The sequence below is a fragment of the Mustela nivalis genome, assembly GCF_964662115.1.
Source record: "Mustela nivalis genome assembly, chromosome: 13".
NCBI classification, from domain to species: domain Eukaryota; kingdom Metazoa; phylum Chordata; class Mammalia; order Carnivora; family Mustelidae; genus Mustela; species Mustela nivalis.
This window is the reverse complement of record NC_139032.1, coordinates 58,744,557-58,764,270: the sequence shown is the minus strand read 5'-3', so window position 1 is coordinate 58,764,270 and position 19,714 is coordinate 58,744,557. Positions and strand designations below refer to the sequence as shown.

General features: G+C 41.6%; 1 protein-coding gene across 2 annotated transcripts in view; it reads right to left on the bottom strand.

Moving 5' to 3' along the window:
* Positions 1 to 9,942, bottom strand: part of RECK (reversion inducing cysteine rich protein with kazal motifs) — a 74,614-nt gene extending 64,672 nt beyond the window's left edge. Inside the window, exon 1 of one of the 2 annotated variants that reach the window (XM_082694811.1) lies at positions 9,764 to 9,942. In XM_082694811.1, the coding sequence (XP_082550937.1) occupies positions 9,764 to 9,863 (100 nt within the window). In that variant the 5' untranslated portion in view covers positions 9,864 to 9,942. The remainder of the gene's footprint in view (positions 1 to 9,763) is intronic. The other variant, XM_082694812.1, reaches the window with a different exon arrangement.
* Between the last annotated feature and the right edge of the window lie 9,772 nt (positions 9,943 to 19,714).

Here is a 19,714-nt window from a genome sequence, read left to right as displayed (position 1 = left end):
GATCTGAAAACAAAAACAGCTGAGATGGGGTTGGGGGCTTGAGGCGAAACTGTGGAAGTGTGGAGCAGTCGCTTCGGAGAACAGAGAAAGGAGGCAACTATAAACATGTTTCTCAAACTTGTATTCTACTCATGAGTTGTTAATATCTATCCCTCAGGAGAAAACGTTTCATGTTCAAACAAATTGGGAAATGAAGAATTTTAAAAAGTTAAAGAGAATTCCTTATTGTAGGACTTCACAAAGCCTTTAATATGCTTACACATTAAAAGAGATCTTTTAATCCCAAAAGAGATCTAAGTAGACAGACTTCTCAGAGCACAGCATTTTTTTCATGGCACTTACTAACATTTCAGAATGCCAGTTTGAGAAACAACAAATCAGAGAAAAGGAGAAACATTGCCAAGCAGCATTACAGGCCAGGAAATGCATAAACGGGCTACGGAAATAAACAGCAGAGAGATGATATTATTCTACAGTGTACCTAACTGGAAAAAAGATACAGCTGGATTGATCAGGGGCTGTCAAAGGAGACAAGATGAGAATGTTACATTTCAGGCAGCTGTATCTGATACAATGGTTTAAAATATAAATTTGCAATATTATCTCTTCAAATGCAATCTACACAATTTCAGTACTCAAATTAGACAAAAGCAGAGCTTTTTTGATTGAAGGTAGGATCTGTATTGGGGGAAAATGAATGAATGGATGAATAAACAAAGAGCTCTTTAGATCTCACCAACAAGGCTTCTAAATTCAAAACTGGAAATTGTTCTCCATAAAACAGGGTGCATGGTGGGGGGGAATCACTCATGAGGCTTTCTCAAAACACCCCTTCTCAAAAACAAACAAAAAAACACCCCTTCTCCCTGTCATGCCACACCATGCTCCCCCCATCTTCTAAAATTCCTGTTATGTCCCCAGTCTTATTATGCATTACAATGGGAAAGGCAGATCGGAAAAAGAAAAACCAAACCAAACCAAAAAAAGGCTCTCTCGTGTGATAATGATGTGCTCTTTTGAAGTGCTGAAGAAGTTGCCACTTTCTACCATCTTCTAACAAAAAGGTCATTTGAGGGCAAAAAAAAAATCCAGCTGATCATGAGCAAAGATAACTCAGGATAACATATGGTCCCAATAAGCACAAGCTTAGCAAAAGTAAACAACCAGGCAGACAAGAGTCTGATTTGGGCCTAGGGACTTTTGTAAAACAGTTTCTTGGAGCAAAGGTCTATTTAGAACAGAAGCAAAATGTGTTATAATTAAAATTAAAAGTCCAATAACAATGGAAAGTTTTATTAAAAATATAAAAGCCCATTTCCCCCTGTTTAATAGTTAAGGTCAAATATACAAAGTAGTGACCACCAAAATTAAATTTTTTAAATAATTCTTTTTTTTAAAGAAACCCCAAAGTTTGGAAAATAAGAAGAAAAATGATCTATACTCCCACTGTCTTGCCAGAACCTATGCTGACATTTTGACATATTTCCTTCTAGTCTTTCAAAAGCTCCCCCCCCTTTTTAAAAAAAGATTTTATTCATTTATTTGACAGACAGAGAGAGAGAACACAAGCAGGGGGAGTAGGAGTGGGAGAAGCGGGCTCCCAACCAAGCAGGGAGCCTGACTCGGGACTCGGGACCATGACCCAAGCCAGAGGCAGACACCCAAGGACTGAGCCACGCAGGGGCCCCTCTAAAAGCCTTCTGATAATTCTGACAATATGGGATCACAGAGGGCAGCCCAGAGTCTTCTGGTAATAACTCCCTTCCCCCTCCCAACAGAGCATTCCTCACTAATAGTACATTTCCTCCCTTGAGAGGACTGCCACACTCCACGAACAGGCTAGGGGACCTATGTTCCATCATATTTTCCATATCCTATCCTTAACCTTAACCATTATTACATTGGTGCACATTTTTCTTCCTTGAAATAACAAAACTTTTTACAATCTTTAACAGTACATATTTTTCAAGAAATAAAAGTCTACAAATAGACATCAATTCACATGCCACCCCTTCACATGGGGAGAAGCGATTCAAATGCAATTAATGTGGCAACTAAAGGTCTTTGTCTTTTTTAGAGCTATTAAAATGGATTAATTGGGTCATTTAACAATTAGAGTGCAAAAAAACTCTCCAAGGCCTAATGTTTTTATATAAGACAATTTTAGAAAAATGTTTTGTTTTTATAATTTGATTCTAATCTAATTTCTTGTTCTTTAAGAAAAATAGTTTAAAACTCTTATTCTCAAGGGCACCTGGGTGGCTCAGTGGGTTAAGCGGCTGCCTTCGGCTCAGGTCATGATCTCAGGGTCCTGGGATCGAGTCCCGCATCGGGCTCTCTGCTCAGCAGGGGCCTGCTTCCTTCCCTTCCCCTCTCTCTGCCTGCCTCTCTGCCTGCTGTGATCTCTCTCTGTCAAATAAATAAATAAAATCTTTAAAAAAAAAAAAAAACTCTTATTCTCAAGAAATGGAATTGAACAGATAAAGGTAAATTAGTTAAAAATAAACTTGATATTGACATGATGAAAATAAAAAGCCCAGGTATTATCCTCATTAAAGACATATGGATATTTTACACCTCATTCCAAGTCTGTAATTATAAAATTAATAAAAACCAAAGAGATTGCTAAAAGCCATGTATATTGGCTTTAAGAAGACATCAGTGTAACCTAGAAATATGCAAGCAGAATTATCCAATAATTAGAAACATCAAGGTCTAACAGTTTGGGCCACATGTGTACTAAAGATAGGCAAGTTAGCAGGAAGCACATGCTCCAGCCACAAGGGAAAAATGCAACTTCTAAGACCAACCAGCACTTAAAAAAACAAATACCCTAATCTAAAACTAAAATATTCATAGAATTATAGGATTTTTGAAGTTAAAAGGAATTTTGCCACAGAAACCTCTTAAAAGCTATAATTCAATTTAATGAAAAGCCATTCCTGCTTTCTTTTTTAAAGAAAACAAAGATTCCCCCTAATTAAGGTCTTCCTAAAGAATTAATTACTAAAACAGAATATATATATATCCCACACTGTTGAGGAGGGAAAAAAACTACATCTGAGCTGATACTAGAAAAAGTCATTCTAAAAAAAACAAGATGTGTTAATAATAAAAAAAAACTCATCTTATTTTTAATTACATTTTTTTTTTTCAAAACAGCCTGGAAATGGACATTTTTAAAACATTTAAATGACAACTATATCTTCAACTTAAAAGCCCATTCTTGCAATTGTTACATTTATTCCTTTAAAAATATGTGGTATTTGTATTTCTATATAAAATGTATCATCAGCTAAGGAAGAGCCAAACAAAAGTGACCACCCATATACCCATTACCTGGGTTCAACATTGCCAACATTTCATCATACGGCTTTATTTATCTATCTAGAGAAATAAATATTTTTTCTTAATCATTGGCAAATTACAGATACCCTTCTCCACTGCTTCCCTTGTACTACAGTGACAAAACAGCCAGTTATATTCGTCTGATTCTATTGCAGGTATGACTACCAGAAAGACCCTTCATGATGTCACTCTTCTAATAAAGGGCCCACAATGGCCTCCTGCTATTCCAGTTCTAAACTTTCAAAGTCTTCTTATAACTTTACCTTCCCTGACTTTCTATTATTTTTTAACAAGGAAAGCCTACAGTTGCCATGAACACAGCCTTCTGACTGAAATGTTTAGTGCCCTTTCGCTGCTGTCCTAAATCCAGAACATCTTTCAAGGCTTAAATCCTACCTCAACTCTCCAATAACTCTAAGCCCTGTTGATTTTTTGGTTATTGAAAGTCCTGATAGTCTAGTCAGAACTGGCAACTTTAACATTTAAATCTTCTCTAATTACTTCATGTGTGTACTTATGGTATCCCCAATTTGACTGTAAACTTCTTGTATCCACTTGGCATACTGCTCAGCTCAAAAGATGATATTCATTGGTTAATAAGTAAAAATTTCTTAGTTATACAATGAATTTATCAGAAAAAAAAACTAAAAAAAGTTGTATTTCTCCCACTGGGACACTCTAGTATCACACTTCACACAGAGACCAATCAATAATTTAGCAACATCATACAAGGTTTTGGCCTAAGTCGAAAGATAAATTGGACCCAATCATATATTCAGGCACAGAAGTGTATGGCCATGTGGTTGTGGGCCCTGAAGCCATAAGGTCAAGAAGGGCTGCAGCTAAGGAAGCTGAAGTTTTATGGCAGCTCAGAAATGATGAGTAAAAAAAGGAAGCTGATTGGTGGGGAGTGGGAAATGTAAGAGAGGCACAGAGAAGCTATGAAAGGTACAGAGAGACTGTCTTTAACAGTAGTTTCAGCTCCTGGCAGCTTTCTAGTTCCCACAGCAGTCCCTGAGGTCTGCTTTGCTGAATTTCCTACCTTTGGTTTTCCATGTGCTTTCCTGTTAGGTGCTATAGACTAGCCGCCCAATCCTGAGCCACCTTGGTTTCTGTTCCTTTAAGGGGTCAAAAGAGCCATAACCTAGACATTCATCATGCTGGAATAACCAAAGCAAATGACTCTTCTAAGGTCCTCCCCAAAGAGGCTAATAGCCAGTAATTTTAGATAATTCCTTTGTCCATTCTACGCTGCAGGACTCCATCTATAAAAAAGGAATCTAAAAGTAAAAAGGCTTGGCACCCAGTGGCATGACCAAAAAGTTTCCCTTAATGTTACAGTCTTCTTGACATCTTCTTCATGTTATCTGTGTGCTTTACAACATCCATCATATTACATGCTATATACTTAACTAAATCACATTTTCCTCAGATATATTCTTCATGTTTAGAATGTAAATGGGTATGTACTAATACAACCACATGTTAGCAATGTAGATATATATATATACACATATATATGATAATTAATGTCTGAATTTCCTACTAAACAATAAACCCATGAAAGCAGAGACCATGTCTGTTTTTGCTTATCCCTTTATACCTGGCACCTATCCCAGTATCTGGCACTATTAACAGCTTAACAAATATTTGCTGAATGGATTACTGATAGGTATGAAATGGACCTAAGCAGTCATTTCTATTATCCATCTTAAACACATACAAAAACGGAACGTTTGATGCTCTTCTTGGCTCACGTGCCAACCTTCCTCCAATCTGTGCTCCTCTCCCCAACTTCCAGACTCCAGTAAATGGCATCATTTTTTAATAAACTGCTCAAGGTAAAAACCTACAAGTAATCTTTAATTTTTCCTTCCCTCACTTCCCACATCCAATCCATGTGGAATCAGATTCAGGTGGTATCCTGAATCTCTCCTCTTTTATTTCTACCACCACTTCACTGTAAATGACCACTATCTCCTGCTTCAAGTACTTCAGAGGGCTTCTTCCAGTCGACCGGCTGTTACTCCTACCACACTACAATCATTTTTTTTCAGCAGCCAGAGTGATCTAAAATACAAATCAAAGCTTACATTTCTTACACAGTAGTCTATTGGTTTCTTTCTGCACAAGGAATAAAATCCATAGTCCTTATGTGGCTTTTTGCAAGGCTCAGTACTGCTAGCCCTAGCCCACCCTCCTGTTCACCATGTTGCAACCATACTGGTTCCTTCTTGACTTTGGGCCTCTGCACTTTCTGGTCCCTAACCCTATTTTTCTTAGACATTCAGTCTTCAGATTTTGCTTCTGAACTTTCCTTCCCAAAAAGGACTCTCTTGTTACCACTGTGTAAAGAACCACCCCCCACCACCATCCAACACACACACACACACACACACACACACACACACACACACACTCCTTTTATCAGCTGGTTTCCTTCACAGCCTACTTATTACTATCAAAACACATTTTATTTATTTGTTTATTGTCTATCTCTCCTCCGGTAGAATGTAAGCTCCTTGAAAGCAGCAATCCTGTATTTAGAATAGTGCCTGACAGCTAGCAAGCACTGAATAAATACAGGTTTTTTGAATAAACAAACTTCTGTGAGATGTTTTGCTCTTTTAAAAACCACACTTAAAGTATATAAAAACTACCTCCTTGACATCGTTCCAATTCCTTCTAGAAAAGGTATACAGTGAAAAGTATGGTTACTGAGATTGCTTAAATCTACGGATATGAGAGAGGAACTTTTAGCAGCATACCAGAATAAACTGTCATATCTGGTCTATCACCAATCCTAGCTCTTTCCACAATGTGGGCCAAGATAAGTCTTTGAGAAGAGAATCTGCTTTTTATTACTTTCCTCCAGATAGGCGTTTGCTTTTTCTAACTTAAAATTCATTACATTCTTTTTCAGGATTCTAGGCTGACTATTACATAATTCCGTAAATGTCAACTTATTGAAATTTAGCCCTTAATGTTTCATCTTTCCCTTTTTTTGTACCATTACAAAACATCTTAAATAGAAACAGACCTATTATCAGATGCCATGACACACATATCCTGACACCACAGCATAGGGTCCCATCCCATCCTTCAAAGAGAATATCAGAAGTGGGGGAGAGGGCAGTGCTGGCATTGGAAAGTACACTGGGATAGTAAGAGTAGCATTCCTCCAATGAAGAAGGTGTGCCCTTCACTGAGCTAGCAATATCATTCCCTCATCTCCACCCCAGGAAAAGCAATAAAAATCGCTAAAAACAGCTAAGACTTCTAAATAAAGCCTTATACCAGAGGATATAGGGAAACCCAGACTTCGAGAGGAAAAAGAAGACTGTCTGATCAGGAATAAAAGCCAGGCCTTCACTGAAATACAACTTAATATTCTGTTCTAAATTTTTATTGAGGATTGAAGAACTTTTCCCACACTTTCTACAAATTCACAATGGAAGCTTTTGTCCATTGTAATACTCAATGTCCTTTATGTAAGGACCAGGCAATAAATGTTTCCTAGAACTTAATAGAGGGACAAATCTCATTTTTGGTTCAAACAGAATTTCTCTTTTTCTCAAACAATGCAAACTATATGTTGTCATGGATTTTTAGAGCTGGAAGGGCCTTTAGAAATTAACTAGCCTAACATTTTTAAAAAAATAATTTTATTTAAATAAATAATTTTATTTATTTATTTATTTGAGAGAGAGAGAGAGAGAACGAGCAGGAGCAGAGGGAGAAGAAGACTCTCTGCTGAGCAGGGAGCCCAATATTGGGCTTGATCCCAGGATGCCGAGATCATGACCCGAGCCAAAGGCAGACCCTTAACGGACTGAGCCACCCAAGAGCCCCTAGCCCAGCATTTTCTAATGTGTCCTTTAGGTATCATGAACAAAAAAGAGTTCATAAGCAAACAAGCTTCTTTCTATAATACTTTTTTTTTTTTAAGATTTTATTTATTTATTTGATAGAGAGAGATCACAAGTAGGCAGAGAGGCAGGCAGAGAGGGTGGGGGTTGGGGGGGGCAAGGCTCCCTGCTGAGCAGAGAGCCCAATGTGGGGCTCAATCCCAGGACCTTGAGATCATGACCTGAGCAGAAGGCAGAGGCTTTAACCCGCTGAGCCACCCAGGCGCCCCTATAATACTTTTTTTTTTAATAAAGATTTTATTTATTTGACAGAGAAATCACAAGTAGACAGAGAAATAGGCAGAGAGAGAGGTGGAAGCAGGCTCCCCGCTGAGCAGAGAGCCCGATGCAGGGCTTGATCCCAGGACCCTGAGATCATGACCTGAGCAGAAGGCAGAGGCCCTAACCCACTGATCCACCCACGTGCCCCTATAATACTTTTATTGAGATATAAATCATGTTAAATCAATTAAACAAGGAGGCCATTAGACTGGGGTGGTTTTAATGGCTTGGTAGCCTTCTTAAGCAAAACCTAAGCCTATAATGCCTCAAGATTAAGAAATCGAAATCTAAGGACAACCAATCACAAACACCTAGGCTTTCCCAATAAGTCATCCCCCTAAGCTACAGCCAATCAAATAATTTCCTTGCTTTGCTTCTACCTCTTCTCTATTAAAATCTTTCCTCTAGCTCCTATCACTTCCTGTTTGGTGCTACCTGATTCAAATCAATCTTTGCTCAAATAAACTCTTAAAATGTTTAATATGCCTCAGTTTACACATTAACAATCACGTACTATTAACTTTACCCTTAAAAGTGTACAACTCAGTTGCTTTTAAAATAAAATATTCAGAGTTGTGCAACCATCACAACTACTTAATTTAAGAACATTTTCATTATCGTAAAAAGAAACTCCATACCTCTAGAAGTCTTTTTCTCATTCCCCAGCAAACAAGGTTCTTTACTACAGGAATCCCTGGACCCTTTATTGTGAATCTAACATGTTTTGTGAATTTATGAGAAGGGTACAATGTGCAGTGTTTCCCAAACTTATTTAATAGTTACATTTCAATGCTCATTATACACTATTCTAAATTCTATACAAGTATTACTTCAATTAATTTTCACAATAAAATCCATAAGGTACTATATAAAATAAATGTGGGTATTAATGCACAAAAAGACTAAGGCTAAGTAACTTGCTCAAATATTCTTAATTACTCCACAGAATCAAGGGGTTGTGGGATGAGAATGGACAACTAGTATTCCATGGGCCATAACTTTGGAAGTGCTTTAGATCAGCTTAATGAGAAAAATGGGGCCCAGAAAGGTCAGCTGATTTAGCCAAGAATACACAGCATATTCTCATTCTTTCTCTCCTTTGATGTCTGACAGCCAAATTTTAGAACTCAATTACAATGATCTAATCCTAGGTTCCCAACACAATTCTCTCTCTTCTTTAAATACTTTATTGTCTTAAAAACAAACAAAACCTTTAACACTGTAAACTATCTTAAAATCTTGTTGGGTTTGATTTTGCTTGTTCTAGGTGTCTCTCCCTGTAGGCAATGGACTTCACCACTTCGCTTGTATAAATCCCAGGCATCTTACAATGTTTATGCAACTGGGGGATCAATTTCCCCCCCACCCTCTTGGATGTCATCTCTCTCCCTCCCTCCCCACAGTCTTCCATCTCCTCTGGACACTTATTCCTTGAATCCCAGTGGCTTGTGTCCTGCTGTACCCCACCTCCTACAGACTGGGGGGGAGGAACAAGAGTTGGCATCAACTCCTAAAGCCCAGAAAGTGGGATACACTGAACAATTTCTTACCCATTCTTGGTTTAATTCCTCAAGAGCAAGAACACAACACTCCTTAAGCTCAACAGCCCCCAGAAAGCAGGGTTTACTGATTTTAATCTCCCGCCAGAGCCCAGCGCTACGTTGGAAACACCGTGCACCCGCTGCGGACCGCAGGAGAATTAGGTTCAGCAGGCTCGGGCCCATTCTCAGACACTTGAACCTGGTAGGCTGTGGGGCCCATCACTGCTCGCTGCCTGAGGTATGCCTTTCTGAACCGTGGGTCAAGTTACAGTAACTGGCCAAGGCTGCGGTAAGGCGGCTGCACCTCGGAAATCCCATCCAACCCTCGCGACCGTCCTGGGCAAAGGCATTTCACCACTTCTGGCAGAGACCAGAGTCCGCTGTGGGGGGGAGGGTCGATACGGGGGGCCCCTGTCCTATGGGTGACAGGGCAAGGCCTCGAACCCGCGTCACCGTTCCCCGTGCAGCAGATGTTCGGAGCAGAGAGCGCGAGGGTGGAGAGGTCTCCTCGCTCGTCGCGTCTCAGGGCCCCCTCCCGCCTCCCGGGACCTCCCGACCCTGGGTCACCGGACTTGGGCCAGGTCTGGGGGTCGCGCGCACCCCCGCCCCCTGCCTCGCGCCATCTTGGAGCGCTGAGGCGGCCGCCCTGGACCGCCCCGGACCGCTGCTCCAGGAGTTACTCACCCGCACTGCCCGGGGCCAGGCCTCCTGCCACCTCCGCGACCCCCGCCACGGCCAGAAGAAGCAGCAGCGTACGTCGCCGGGAAGCCGGGACCGCCGCCATGTCCGGGCCGGGGGTCTCGAGCCACGGGATGCTCGGACCCAGCCTGGCAGCCGCGGCTGCTCGCGGAAACCCCGCCCCGGCGGCCTGGACCTTTACTGATTGGCTGCGGCACTCTCAAGCCCCGCCCCTCAGCCTCTGGGAGTTTCCAAAACCTGCTGGGGGCGGGAACATTCCCGAGACCCCGTCTCTTTGTTAAGGCCCAGCTGTGCGTCGGCTTTCGCTGAGGCGTCCAGCAGACAGCTTTCCCCAAGTGCCGGGTCAGAAGATGTCAGAGCAGGAAGGACCCTTACAACACCTTTACCACCTCTTGAGCTTTGCATCTGGGATCACTGAGGCTCACAGAGGACACTGACCTGCCAGGATCACACTCTAAGTTCGCCTGAGAGCTAGGGCATAGTCCAAGGCTAAACCAAAGAAACCTCTTTCTTTCACTTCTCTTTACCCTCAGTGAGCCTGTTAATATCCTTTCTCACCAGATGCTGCCTCTCAGGCAAAGAATCCACCCGGGTCAACTCGACCTCCCCTAAAATCTGAGGGGCACTGCTGAAGTGTCCCTCTCCTAATGGGACCGAGGGACAGTTTCACCACCAAAGCTCTTTGACACATGTAGCCTCTATGTGTCTTTGATGGACTGTTAAGTACTTATTCCTGTTAGGGTGTTATTCCTGCAGGGTGTTGGAATGCTTGTGTATCTAGATATGGAGAGCCTTGAATGTCAGATTTAGATTTTGTTTAAGAAGTAATTTGGGGGTAAGTCCCCCTCCACCCCTTACCACCACAGCTACTGTGGGGAATGTTTGAGAGGGCCCACTGGCTATTAAAGTGCCTCTCTCCCTCTCTCCGTTCCCAAATTAACACCTTTTATTTTATTTTATTTTATTTTAAGATTTTATTTGAGAGAGAGGGAGCGGTGGGGGGTGGGGGTGAAGAAGGGGAGGGGGCAGAGGGATAAGCAGACTCCCTGAAGAGCGGGTGCTCTCAGGACCCTGAGATCATGACCTGAGCAGAAGGCAGACACTTAACCACTGAGTCCCCAGGGGGGCCCCCCTCTCCCCCCCCCTTTAAAAAAAATATAACCACAGCTACAAATTTAAAATTCCTTAATATTATTAAATATCCAGTGTTTACATTTCCCACATTATTTCACAATTTCCTTTTACGTTTTTCAAGTTCCAAACAAAGTCCATATATTGTAATTTATATGTGTTTTAGGTCCCTTTATATCTCTTTTCTCTATTTTAAGTTTACAAAGGGAAAATATAAATTAAGATAACTTCTGAAACATCTTCTCTGATGACAACTCTCTTGCTTCAAAGTCTGAGAGGCCACCTGTTTTCTTATAAGACAGAGTGATGTACAATTATTAATGTGGGGTCAGAGGTTCTTAGCCATTGGACCCAATTACATTTTCCAGCTTCATCTCCACACCCTCCCTGCACCTCTGCCACCATTCTTTCAGAGCCTCTTACCTTTAGTTCCGGACCGCTGAAGAGCTTCCACCCCTCTGCCACAATATGTAACTCCTCTGCACAGAATTCCCCAATTCCTGTGGTAACTCCCTCAGCTGAGGAGACTAAGATGGTTGCTCTGGGTTCAGCTGTGCCCTGGAAGGACCTGGGCAGGAAGTGGGCTGTGTATAAGGTGACCAACACATCTTGCTTTCCTTGGGACTGTCCTGATTTTCAAACTGAAAGTCTCATGTCTCAGACACTTCCTTAGTCCCAAGCAAAACAGATCTCTTTAGCTCTGTGCACCTTAGAAAATGTCATAAGAGAGGTCTGTAGGGAGGTTTCCATATGGAAAAATGGGGTCATGCAGGTAATAGCTACCACTTCCAAGATAATTCAATAGGTAGACCCATCATTATAAGCCATGCAGATGGGCCATTCAACCACTGGGTCCCTGTATTAGGTTCCTAGGCTGACATAACAAAGTACTAAAAACTGGGTGGCTTAAGCAACAGAAATTTATTGTCTCAGAGTTCTTGAAGCTAGAAGTCTGAGATCAAAGTGTTGGCAGGGTTGGTTCCTTTTGCGAGCCCTGAGGGAGAATCTGACTCATACCTCTTTCCTAGCCTCTGCTGTGTTATTGGCAGTCTTTGGCACTTCTGGGCTAGTAGACACATCAACTTGATCTCTGCCTTCATTTTCACATGGAATTCTCCATGTGTGTGTGTGTGTGTGTGTGTCCAAATTTATCCTTTTTATAAGGACACTAGTCATATTGACTTAGAGGCCCATCCTACTCCAGTACGACTGCATATTAACAAATAACGTCTACAATAATTTCTATTTCTAAATATGGTCACATTCTGAGGTACTGGGCATTAGGACTTCAATTTATGAATTTTGGGGAGGCAGGGACATACAGTTCAACCCATAACAGTTCCAAGAGGAAAGACTATCCACCCGTCCCAACAGAAATCAGTGACTCAGAAGGAGCTGAAGAAGGAGGAAGAGCATAAAGGACGACTCAGTTGTGATTCAAAGATCCCAAGTCCCTAATAACAGGAGTGGTTGGCTGCACCTCTGTCGACTCACAGAGGTGATCCCTGGAGTCTCAGGCATGAAGAGAATGCCTGAATACTTGGAGAGCTCTTAGCTATAGAATAAAAAATGACTTTATTTCCAGGTAATTCTTATGAGATATGGCAGTAAAGTTGCTCTGGACAAGTAAATCGATATAGTAATGAGGTTGAGGGCACCTGATAGTAGAGACAATTTCTCTGCTACCAAGATTTATATTAGAGATGGATATGTTAGAAGAATGGCTGAAATCTGAGTGGTGATGATGAGCCATCAAATGGAAGCTGCCTGAGATCCTCTCACACCAAAAGATGGCTGACCAGCCACTATATCATGGGGGAAGTCAAGAAACAGGGACAATTGTGGCCCTTATCCAAACACTTTCTGGCCAACTATATGGCTCATTAACCTTTCTGGGTGGGGGTGGGGGGCACCCTATGAAGCACATAGGATATAGAAAGTCTACTGATGACTGTCCACTGAGGCAAGTGATCTGATCCTCGGGCAGTATGCTTGAACAAACAGCACATCCACTGTGGGATTATCTTACCGTGTTTTGATGAACCCAGTATCTTATATCCTGTTTCCCTCTGATCAGACCACCAGAAGCAGTTAGGTTTCCCATGAAATAGAAAGCAGCAATGTAATGTAGTGTAAAGAGCATGGGCTTAAGATACACCTAAGTCCAATTGCATTCCCTAGCTGTTAATCACATTAGTAGTTCATTTTGTTAACTAGCTATCTGACCGTGGGCAAAATCATTTAACTTCTCTGGGTCTCGGTTTTTCCCTTTACGTTTATCTTGGAGTTCTTTTTTTTTTTTTTTTTTAAGATTTTATTTATTTATTTGACAGACAGAGATCACAAGTAGGCAGAGAGGCAGGCAGAGAGAGAGAGAGAGGAGGAAGCAGGCTCCCTGCTGAGCAGAGAGCCCGATGCGGGGCTCGATCCCAGGACCCTGGGATCATGACCTGAGTCGAAGGCAGAGGCTTTAACCCACTGAGCCACCCAGGCGCCCCTATCTTGGACTTCTTAAGAACAGGAAGGAAGATATTATATTTAAAATGTCTAATACAGTGCCTGACAGACCATGAATGATGTTAAACACTCCAGAACTATATGAGATCTATGAACAACCTTCAACATGGGTCACAGAACTGACTGGTTGAATTTACTTCCCACCTTACTTCCCAGTTCTATCCCAGGAAAGGAGAGTCAAAAATCTTGAGTTGTACCGTCTATCATGGTAGCCACTCGCTGCATGTGGCTCTTGAGTACTGGAGAGATAACAAGTCCAAACTGAAATGTGCTGACACCAGATTTTAAAGACTTGGTATGAAAATAAGAATGTAAAATATTATTGAAATTAATTCCACCTGTCTTTTTAAATTTATTTTGAGTTTTGGGTTGTTTTTGTTTTTGTTTTATACAGACTTTTTTTTTTTTTTTTTAAAGCAGTTTTCAGTTCACAGCAAAATTGAACAGAAACTAAGAGACTTCTCATATAGCCCTGACGCCAACATAGGCACTGGCTCTCCCACCGTCAACATCCTGCTCTGAGCAGCACATTTGTTACAATCAATGAACATGTACTGATTCGTTACTGTCACCCCAAGTCCAGAGTTTACATGAAGGTTGATTCTTGGTGTTATACATCCTATGGGTTTTGACAAATGTATGAAGACACATATCTACCACTATTATTGTTATTATTATTTTTTAAGATTTTATTTATTTATTTGTCAGAGAGAGAGAGCGAGCACACACAGGGAGGGAGAGTGGCAGGCAGAGCAGGCAGAGGGAGAAGCAGGTTCCCTGCCAATCAAGGAGCCTGATATGGGACTCAATCCCAGAACCCTGGGATCATGACCTGAGCTGAAGGCAGCCACCCAACCAACTGAGCCACCTCAGACATCCCCACCACTATTCTTTTTACTCTTTTTAGCGTGGCTGTTACAAAACTTAAAATTACACATGTGGTTGGATTCACTTTGGGACTTACATACTTCTGTTCCACAGTGCTATTGTAATTGTCTTTTATTCTAAGGAAAGGTTAACACTTAGGGATCATTATGGCACTTTTAAAATGTTACCAATAGGGCACCTGGTGGCTTGTTGGTTAAGCGTCTGCCTTTGGCTCAGGTCATGATCCTGGGGTTCTGGTATCAAGTCCATGCAGAACATGGCAGGTTTTGTTGATTTTAATTAGCTAGGATCATATTTTGTTTTCAGGAATTTATGCATAATAAATTTCTGAAGTTAATCTTTAAGGAAAATAATGTTTCTGGCTTTGTTTAGCCTAAACACATTTTATGATCATGAATCGCTTGATCTTGAAAAGGAAGAGGTCCATTTTGGTTCTTTAAGACTTTATGATTTGTGAGGGCACTTGGGTGGCTTAGTCGGTTGGGCATTTGACTCTTGGTTTCAGTTCAGGTTGTGATCTCAGGGTCTTGAGATCGAGCCCCTTATCGGGCTTTGAGCTCTGTAAGGAGTCTGCTTGAGATTCTCACTCTCCCTCTGTCCCTCCACCCCAAAATAAATAAATAAATAAATCTTAAAAAAAGAAAAAGACTAGGGGGACCTGGGTGGCTCACTTGGGTAAGTGTCTGCCTCCAGCTCAGGTCATGATCCCAGGGTCCTGGGATGGAGCCCTGCATCAGGCTCCTTGCTTAGCAGGGAACCTGCTTCTCCCTCTGCCTGCTGCTCTGCCTGCTTGTGCTCTCTCTCTCTCTCTAACAAATAAATAAAATCTTAAAAAAAAAAAGATGATGATAGCTGGCTTCATGTATGTACAATGGGCCAATTTTTAAAATATGAATATATTTCTTATTTTCAATATTCCCTTCATTAGAACTAAAACATTAAGGTAAGGCATTCATTTCTTCAGAGATGATTCCTAGAGGAGAACAGTAGACAAAAACAATAATTCCTAACTTTTTGGTTTTAAAAACAAACCTTTGAAATTCAAGGCAGAGGCAGCAGTCATCAGAGTAAAAGTTTTTGAAATATCAGAATCTAGCCCCAAAGGCTGAGGGCATAAAACATTTATATGAACAACAGACTTGGAAGAATACTCTGAGAGACACAGTCCTGTCCTGCTGGAGCTCGGGAAAGTGACAGTTGTCCTAAAATTCCCCTGCACTCCATGTGAGTGTAGAAGAGAAATGGCTCTAAATACGCCTTATTTCCTGGTCTCTACTTGGAGCGCCATCGAAGAGTGGCTGAATATTTGCTGTGCCCTTGGAGAGGGGCAAGCCGGCGTTAGCTTGGAGAGCCTGTAGAGGCCATGGCTGTTTGCCTGATCTCTACCCAATACCACACGACAGTGCGGGTGTCAATAGAAACTGATGATAACTATAGAGGACCAGATATCCTGCCCTCTTTCCCAGTCCCAGCTGGTGAGTTTGGTTCTCCATAGGCCTCTGAAAGCTAGGGAGGGGGGTTGAGGAGAGGCTTCGACAAAGCTGAGATCCCACTGAATTGAATGAAATTAGGTTTTAGTCACTTAACAGGAGAGGGTCTTGCAGAGACAACTAGCTGTCCATCAGCCCTTCCAGAAGTTGTTGCTTAGAAGCATCGGTCCAGCCAGAGAAAACATTTTCTACCTATTATCATGTTCACTGCTGATTTAATAACTGAGGTTATGTCTTTGTAGAACAAAAGCGATTCCTGTGCCCTAAAGCAGAATCTGTGTGTGTATCTGACCTCCCCATTGGCCCCTGGGTTGAGATCTCACAAGAGGAAGAGAAACCCTGCCCCAAGGCAGCCAATACCGACACATACAATTTGGCACTGTGCCCCTCAATCTGTGATGCCTGCCAACCTCTGGTGAGTCCTCTAAAGACACAAGACTGCCAAACGGTGGAGAGAGCCCAAATGTCCATCGACTGAGGAATGGATAAATGAATATTACTCAGCCATCAAAAACAAAAATACAAAGAAATCTTGCCATTTGCAATGACATGGACAGAGCTAGAGTTTATCATGCTAAATGAACAAGTCAGTCAGAGAAAGACAAATACCATGTGATTTCATTCACGTGTGGATTTTAAGAAAACAGATGAACATAGGGGAAGGGGAAAAAGAAAAAAAGAAGAGAGGGGAACAAACCATAAGAGACTCTTAACAATAGAGAACAAACTGAGGGTTGATGGAGGGAGGTGGAAACAATGAAGATGCCCTTCAGTAGATAAGTGGACAAATAAACCATGCTCCATTCAGACTGTGGAATATTGTTCAGCATTATAAAGAAATGAGCTTTGGGGCACCTGGGTGGCTCAGATGGTTAAGCCTCTGCTTTTGGGGGCGCCTGGGTGGCTCAGTGGGTTAAGCCGCTGCCTTCAGCTCGGGTCATGATCTCAGGGTCCTGGGATCGAGTCCAACATTGGGCTCTCTGCTCAGCGGGGAGAGAGCTTCCTGTCTCTCTCTCTGCCTGCCTCTCTGTCTGCTTGTGATCTCTCTCTGTCGGATAAATACATAAAATCTTTAAAAAAAAAAAAAAGCCTCTGCTTTTGGCTCAGGTCATGATCCTGGGATCATGGGATTGAGTCCCTCGTTGTCGGGCTCCCTGCTCGGTGGGGAGCCTGCTTCTCCCTCTCCCTCTGCTTCTCCCCCTGCTTGTGCTCTCTCCCTTTCTCTCTCTCTGTCAAACAAATAAATAAAATCTTAAAAAAAAATAAAGAAATGAGCTATCAAGCTATCAAAAGACATGAGGAAGTTTAAAAGCATGTTACTAAGTGAAAGAATCCAACCCAAAAAGGTTATTTACTCTATAATTCCAACTCTATGACATTCTGAAAAAGTAAAGAGATGAGACCTTCCTAGGGGTTGGTGGGGAGCAAGGGATGAAGAAGAGCATAGAGGCTTTTGCCGTGTTTCCCTGTGAACCTGAAACTGCTCTAAAAGACAAAGTTTATTAATTTAAAAAGTGCTAGTTTGACATTAAAAATCAGAAAAAAACTGGTTTACTAGTAAGGTTGGATAATCACTCAATTCCTTATCGTAAATGTAGTTTAGAGAAGTAGCACCCCAAATTTATGGTTAATCCCATCACTGTTTATAATGTGACATTATTACAGAGTGACCAGTTACATGTTCTTGTGTTATTGTGCAATCGGCTAGGACACCATGATGAGAACATGCGCTAAGCAGATGATTCTGAGCCCTGCCCGACGCTTAATTGGGAACAGGGCGTATGGTACTCCCTGGTACAATTATATATACATGAGCGGATGTGCATCAGCCTAGATTAAAGAAAAGATCATGGCAGAACTACACTTATTCTAATCAAGGACACATTTAAAGAAGATAAAATAAATGCACAGAGACAGCAGGAAGAGATTTGTTCTGAGGTCTCTGCAAAAGGAATTCAACTCAATGGCACACATGCTAATGTGACAGTGGCCCCTGGTGTGTAAAAAAAAAATCAAAACATTGCAAGTTTGCGCATGTCCATTGTTTCACTACCTATTAAAAGTTATTTGGGGGTATATGTATATTTAAAGAAGTACTTGTGGAGTCTGACAAACTTCCATTTGGGAGTGGTTTGGTACTTGTTTGATCAAACTTTATTAGGCAGACTTTATTGTCCAATGTGTGTTTGAACTTGTCTATTTTAGTGCCGATACCTTCTCTCTTTCAAAATAATGAATCACATCTCCTTCTACAGCTGGGACAAATATGTTATTCTGTTCTTTTTTGGCTTTTTGTCATCACAATGGTATTTTATGTTTAATTCCAATCCATCAGAAGAGTGTGGCAATGTTCGGTGTTTCGGGTGGATCAGAGGGAAACCTTCATTCAGTTGAAAGCTGTGGCTGGCCACTATCAAAAAGTTATTTTTTTCCTTCACACTATGAATTTTGACCTGACATATACATATTTAACTCTTATAGTTTTCCAGTACCTCTGATGCTGCTGATGTTTCAAAACTTTAAGAAGCAATGATGTGGGCACCTGGGTGGCTCAGTGGGTTAAAGCCTCTGCCTTCGGGTCAGGTCATGATCCCAGGGTCTTGGGATGGAGCTTAGCATCGGGCTTTCTGCTCAGCAGGGAGCCTGCTTACCCCCCCTCTCTCTGGCTGCCTCTCTGCCTACTTGTGATCTTTCTCTGTGTGTCAAATGAATAAATAAAATCTTAAAAAAAAAAAAGAGCAATGATGTAGTTCAGCAATTGCTACCTTGTAGTAAGTTCAAATCTTGTAGGAAGAATCTAACATTGTTCCCTTGAAGAGATCTTTGTATTGTTCAATTGTTCTTCACTAGCAATTTATGTAGCTCAGTGGAGTCTTGGAGGGATTTAAAAACACTAAATAACTATGTTTCTGAGCCCTGAGCCCAGCTTTCTTTTTTTTTTTTTTTTTAAGATTTTATTTATTTGACAGACAGAAATCACAAGTAGGCAGAGAGGCAGGTAGAAAGAGAGAGAGGAGGAAGCAGGCTCTCCGCGGAGCAGACAGCCTGATGTGGGGCTTGATCCCAGGACCCTGGGATCATGACCTGAGCCGAAGGCAGAGGCTTTAACCCACTGAGCCACCCAGGTGCCCCTGAGCCCAGCTTTCTTATTGGCCTTACCTCTGACAAAGGGAAATGGAAATATTTGGAGGTAGAGCCCATATTACAGAACGTCTTCTGTTTGATACAATTTGAGAGCTTCCAGCCTAGAAATTAATGTCATTTTTATCGTTCTTCTCCCTGGCTTCTCCCAAGAGTGATTCCTGGTCAATCACTCTGCCATCTCTTGTACTCCCAAAACACTTCCACAATTTTTTCCCCCTTAATTCTGTCATGCCTCGAATGATGTTTGTTTCCAATTATTGGATACTTGTTGCCACTGTAAATAGAGTATTGTTCCTGCTTTTTTTTCCTTTTGTATACTGATGGTATGTAGGAATACAATTGATTTTTGAGAAGTTATTTCCATCTCCTTAACTTTTCTGAACTCATACTACTATATTTTCAGAAATATAATAATTGTGTTTTCTATAAAAATTGGTATGTATCTCCTTCTCTGATATACTTATGACTCTTAATCTGTACCTGACCACATTTTCTTTTATTTTTAAAAAAAATTTCTTATTTATTTGAGAGAGAGAGAGAGCATGAGCAGGGAGGAGAAGCAGAGAGAGAAGCAGACTCCCTGCTGAGCAGGGAAGCCCAACTTGGGCCTCGATCCCAGGACCCTGGGATCATGACCTGAACCGAAGGCAGAGGCTTAACTGACGGAGCCTCCCGGGTGTCCCTCACCACATTTTGCATTTGCGCTTGACTGCTCTCTGGAGCTATTTGAGATGGGAATGGCTAGTTTCTGGTCTAAAGTGTAAGA